The 5,644-nt window shown below is 62.8% G+C and overlaps 1 protein-coding gene across 1 annotated transcript; it reads right to left on the bottom strand.

Annotated features, from left to right (window-relative positions):
* Window positions 1-317: 317 nt before the first annotated feature.
* HSPB8 (heat shock protein family B (small) member 8) lies at window positions 318-4,194 on the bottom strand. Its single transcript, XM_082325347.1, has 3 exons — window positions 3,529-4,194; window positions 2,335-2,398; window positions 318-1,084 (listed from the first exon to the last, which is right to left on the bottom strand). Exons 1-3 carry the CDS (start codon window positions 3,905-3,907, stop codon window positions 925-927), a joined length of 603 nt encoding a protein of 200 aa, XP_082181473.1. The 5' UTR covers window positions 3,908-4,194; the 3' UTR covers window positions 318-924.
* Window positions 4,195-5,644: the final 1,450 nt, after the last annotated feature.

Below are 5,644 nucleotides of genomic sequence, written 5' to 3'. Positions count from 1 at the left end.
GCTGATTTAGCATCCCCAAGCAGGAAAAATATTTGCAGCCCCTCAAGAGGGTAAGGAAAGGATGAGCCCGTGGGCCTCGCCGGGCTCGGTGCCTCCCCGGCACAGTGTTAGCCAGGACTCAGCATTCACAGGCTCGAGCAAATGCTTCAGCTGCCCATCAGTGCGACCATCCCCACACGTCTCTCTTCTCCTTCCCCCCATGGGGAGGACCCCGTGCTGGGCTAGGAGGTGGCACACGGTGGCATCCCTGCTCCTCCCCGCCGCCCTCCCGCAGCCCTGCGCCCGCCCCGCCGGGCTCAGCGGAGATAAGCGGAGGCTAAGAACATCGACTGGGTTTTATTCCACAGGTTTGACAAGTAAAAGCACAAATTCTCTTTGGAAAAAAAAAACCAAAAACGAAAACCAATGTTCAAAACACACAGACGGTTTGTGTTTCTCAGGACGGAGGCTGTGCCGTCAAGCTCCGCTGCCAGACGCGCATCCTTTACAGAGATGTAGTTTAAAAAAAACCCAACCCACGAAGGAGGAGAAGACACAGGGCTACGGGATTCCACATCAATTTTAGAGAAAAAAGGGCCCTTTTTTGCTATTGTTATAAATATCCCATCCGAACGACTCAGAGCAAAAAATAACTGTAATGAGGACATCCGTTCTGCTCGGCCCCGTGGGCACAAAATCTCTACCGGCACCCCAGACCGCTACAAGCCCTCGGGGACGGTGGCCTGGCACCCGGCACGTGTGCCCTGGCTCTCAGCTGGTCCCCCCGTGGGGTGGCAGGTGCTGCCGTCCCTGCGAGCAGCACCCATCACCCTTGCCGGAGGCTGTCCGGACGGCGCGCCGCAGGGGACCGGGGAGCGGGGGTCCGGGGGGAGAGGGGAGAGGAGAGGAGGGATGCCGGGGTGCGGGAGGGATGCGGGTGGCCGGTCAGGTGCAGGTGGCCTCCTGGCTCTCGACGGGGATCTCGCTGCCGCAGCCGCCCTCGCCGTACTGCTGGTAGGGGGGGATCTGGGGCGCCTCGATGATCAGCAGCCCCTCCGGTGACAAGGAGGCGAAGACCGTGATGGGGTCCACCTCGTAGGGCAGCCTGCAGGAGGGAAGGAAAGGTGAGATGGTTTAGGAGCTGGGGGGCCGGGGCGGCTGCCGGTTCGCGGCATGCCACACCTTGGCGGACATCAACCTTTGGGAAGCCCACGCAGGACCCCCAGCGCCTGAGGCACCACCGATGCCGAGCCAGCAGCCCCAGCGCAGGGCTCGGCAAAGCCTACATTATTACTGTAGCGCCCGGGAATGTGGCGGGGATATTTAAAGCGGCCTCCTGGCCGGTCTGCTCCCTGTGGGCGCTCTGTTTAATCTCCCCGGCAGATGTGTTTGACAGGGTGTCACCCGTCGCTTGTGCCGCCCGGGCTTCTGCAAAGCAGGAGTAAATCATCGCCGTGCCGCAGCCCGCGTCAGCCGCAAGCCTTGCCCGTAAAAGGAGCCGCCGCGGCTGCCGAGCGCTGAGCAGGAGGGAGCACGGTGCTCGCCCCAGCTTTCCCGCGGGAGTTTGGGATGCACAGGGCTCCTTTGGGGTGGAAAAGCAAAGCTGAGCTGCTGTGCCAGCCGAGGAAACCCTTCCCATGCCCTGGGCTTTGCTGCTTCTCCTTGTTAACCCCGCGAGCCCTGCGGCCAGGGGTCTGCCCCCCACATGGGTGAAGCGCTGCAGTCGGGGCTTGCCTGCCTCCGGACTCGCCTTTCCTCCCTGCCCTTTGCTGCTGTTGTTGCCAAAGTGAGCTGTCGCGGTGAGTCAACGTGATAGCAATCTGACTGACATCATTCGGATAGAGATACATATATACATTTGCACACAGGGATGTATTTTGGGGCTGATGATGGTGTCAGCCCATCGTGCACTGCTGAACCCCGGGGGATGTGCTGGCACCGTGAGCGCGGCTCCTTGCACCCCTCCTGCTCCCTGCGCCCCGGCCGGCTCCGAGCGCAGCCCTGGGCCTGGAGGAGACTGACAAAGCACCCAGAAAAAGACCTCCTCCTCTTTTGCCTCCCTTGGGAAACCACCGTGTGGCCAGAACCAGCCAGGCACGTGCTGATAAAGGGCAGATTTTGGGGTGAAAACAGGCACAGGAGACCCTGCATGCATGAGCTGGGGTGCAGGGACTGGCAAAGCTCAGCCCTTTGCCACCATTGGCATCCCCACGCTGCCTGCGACCTGCCCGCACCACAGGGACGGGGTCGCACAGCAGGCTAGCGACATTTGGGTGCTGGTTGAGGGGATGTGGCAGCCGCCCCGCGCCCCAGCCCCCTCGGTGGGGGGACGCCCCAGGGCCAGCTGGTACCTACTGGATTTTCTTGGTGAAGTTCTTGGAGACGATCCCTCCTTCCACCTGCTGCTCCTCGTGTTTGCCTGCAGGGAAGGACAACACCCCACATCACCACCTCACCGGGAGATTATCTTTTCCCCAAAAAACAACAACAAAACCCAACAGGGAAGTTTGCAGAGGAGTTGTTTCCCTTTCCCAGTTCAAACCCTTCCCTCTGGGGAGGGCTCAGGGAGCCTCTCCTATGTGGGGAAGGAGATGCCGGGCACAGCACACCCGTATTTCCAGTGAGAGCCTGGGGTCTCGCAGGATGGCAAGAGCTGGGGTTTAAGAAAAAGCCCCCAGATGTAATAAAACCTTTGGAGGTGGCAGCGTCCCCCCTTGTCCCGCTCCCCAGGCTGGGTTCCCCTCCACCGTGCTGTCAGGCTGGGGGTCCCTGTGCCTGGAGCATCCCTGAAGTTAAAACCACACCGGCGGCTGCCCGGACCCCCTTGACCTGCGGTTTTCCCCCTGCGACGCTGTAAGCCCCAAATAAATACCCAGGGCCACGGTGCGTGGCAGCCCCCAGCAATGCGGGATGTCGGTGCGGGGCTGAAGGGATGCTCAGGGCTGGGTGCCCGTGGGCACCCCAGATGTGGTGCACCCCGCACCCACTGTCCCCACCATTAATTGAATTTTTAGGGACGTACTTCTGGCTGGCTGGGCCCCAGGCTGGCCCCTCTCGGGGCTGGGTTGGGGAGGGGGCTGCGGGGCGGCTGCCCCCCGCTTCCCAGCACCGGAGCTGCCTCTCTCTCGGCCCCTTTAAAGGGAATCTCCCTCCCTGCTGGCCTCACCCTGGCTATAATTAACCCAGCCAAGCTGGGGCCCCTCTTGGCAGCTCCCTGCAGGGTGCTACCACCCGCAGCGGTGCCTCCCGGGCCGGCCGGGGCAGAAAGCAGGGAGATTTACCCCAAAGGAGGCCTCTCCTTTTCATTTTTGCAGCAAACCACCATGGCTTGTGAGCCGGGTCCCCCCGAGGCTCCCCCAAACCGCCCGTGGGGCTGCCCCAAAGCCCTGCCGCAGCCCTGGCCCTGCTCCCGAGCACAGCGCTGCTGCCACTGGCTTAAAATAAAGGTGATTTTTGCATTTTACGGCAATTTCTTGAGCTAGCATGGGCAGGGCAGAACCAGCTGCTTTTCATGCCCCATCCTCCTCCTCCCAGTGCCTTTGCTCTCACCTGACACCTCGACGTAGCCATCCTTGGTTTTGACCGTCAGCTCCTCAGGTTTGAAGCTGTGCACGTTGACGCACACCTTCCAGGGCTCGCGAGGAAAGGGCACGGGGCTGCGGCTCTCGGGGTACCCCCCGAAGCGGGCGCCGTAGCCGGGGGCCATGGTGGAGGCGCGGGCCATGCCGGTGCGCAGGGGACCCGGCCAGGTGGTGGTGAGCCGGGGCCGAGCCCAGTCGGGCCAGTCCGCCGTCAGGTCCCCGGGGAAGGGCGACATGCCGAAATCATCGTCCAGCAGGCGCGAGGTCAAGCCGGGCTCCCGGAAAGGGTCGCGGATGCTGCGCCTGCCGGGGTAATGGCAGGAGAAGGGCATCTGACTGTCGGCCATGGCTTCCTTCGGAGGGGTCCGAGCGTGTCCCTGGGGCTCTCCCACGGAGCCTCAGCCTCTGCACGGCTGCTCCTGGCTGCAAATTTCCCTGGGGAGCCCGTCCCGGAGGAGACGCATCCACCCCGGGCGGGACGTGAGCGCGTGGCTGCGGGTGGGCGCCGCGGGGACGGTCCCCTCCTTCCCCGGCACCAGGTGAAGGATGACGAAGAAAATCAATTCAGGAGGAGCGCAGGAAGGACGGAGCGAGCTCTCTGGCCACGAGAAAACGCTTCCTGTCTGGCTGTGATCCCAGGGACCAGGGAGAGGAAAATAAAACTTCTCGGTGAGAGAGGGAAAAAAAAAACCAAACCAACGAATATCCCAAGATTATAAAGCTTATCTCTGCCCTCTCGCTCCCCAGCACTTTATGTGTGACTTTCTCTGCTGCTCCCAGGCTAGAGCTGCAATAAATGCCTGAGCTCAGAGCCGAGAAACTTCTCTAACCTTCCAGCCGCCGGGTGAGCGCTATTTATACGGATTTGGGAAGACGGGGGGGTGTGTTTTGCAATTCCTGCCCTGTCAGCCGAGTATTTTGGAGAGGATGAAACAGCCGTGGAGAATCTGGGCTGCGGCAGCTGACCTCTCCCACCGGCCCGAGGATCCCGGCTGCCGCGGGGCCATGGTGCTTCGGCAGCTGCCCCGGCCCCCGCCACCCCCTCCCAGCCCGCCTGCCCAAAATAGCCCCCAAGCTCAGGGCCGGCTGCTTTCACCCCAATGTCACCCGTTAAAAATACCCCTTCGGTGGGGCTGGGCCAGGCTGCTCCCCGCACTGTAAAGCCACGTGTCCCCGGGCCACCGAGCAGCCCACTGTACAGAGAAGTGGGTCACTGGTGGCACCCCTGGCGCAGCGCTGCAAGGGTGGCAGGACCCTGCGGGTGGATACGTGGGGGATGCTGGGGCAGGGGGAAGACCCCTTTTTTTGGCCAGGAGCATGCAGAGTCTTGGCCACCCGGGGCTGCCTGCAGAGCCCAGGTGTGAGCAGGGCTGCGGGATGCAGGAGGAAAGCCGTGCGACAAGGGATGCCCCTCTCCGGCCCCAATTCCTCAGCCTCCTTCCCTGGCTGGGCCCGGAGAAATGTCCCCTAACCGCAGGAAGGAGAGGGACCCCGGGCGGCAGGCGGGCAGGGTCCTCGCAGCGCTGCTCAGCACCTGCCTTCTCCTCGCCCTCCTCCTCCTCGCCACACCGCGTGCCCTGGCCCTGCCGCAATCGCCGTGCACCGGCAGGGCGAGGCAGTAATCACAGCCGCGCGGCGGCGGGGCTAATTACAGGGCAGCGGCAGGGAGCGGGCAGCGCGCCGTGGGAAGACGTGCGGCAGCAGTGGCGGGTGAGCTCCCGGCAAGCATCCGCCCGGGTGACATGGCCCCGACCGGGCAAGCGGGGGGTACCTGGTGGCGACGAGGGGCTCCCCATGGAGGTGGTCCGGGTATGGCTCGGGTGGGCGATGGGATGCGCCCAAGGGTGGGATGTCATCGATGTCATCGATGAGGGCTCATGCTGGATACGGGACCACTTCCTCATGCTGCATCCTCCCTCCTGGCTCTGCCTCACGCTCCTTCTCTCCAGCATCTGCAATTTTTCTAATAGTCTTGATGGAACTAATTACAGCAGGAAGACTTTAATGCAGCTCAGGCCGCGCAGCAATTCAGCCACTGGTCACTCCAACAGCATTAATCACGCTGCACCGACGCTGCATCGCTG

Source organism: Platalea leucorodia, assembly GCF_965183815.1.
Source record: "Platalea leucorodia genome assembly, chromosome: 12".
Taxonomy (NCBI): domain Eukaryota; kingdom Metazoa; phylum Chordata; class Aves; order Pelecaniformes; family Threskiornithidae; genus Platalea; species Platalea leucorodia.
The sequence above is the reverse complement of the archived record's forward strand: the minus strand, read 5'-3'. Positions and strand labels throughout refer to the sequence as shown.

Coding starts and splice junctions, on each gene's coding strand:
- HSPB8 (XM_082325347.1), bottom strand. CDS start 3,907: ATGGCCGACAGTCAGATGCCCTTCTCCTGCCATTACCCCGGCAGGCGC. Junction 2,399..3,528: donor TGGCTACGTCGAGGTGTCAG/GTGAGAGCAAAG, acceptor CCTTCCCTGCAG/GCAAACACGAGGAGCAGCAG. Junction 1,085..2,334: donor AACTTCACCAAGAAAATCCA/GTAGGTACCAGC, acceptor TCCCTCCTGCAG/GCTGCCCTACGAGGTGGACC.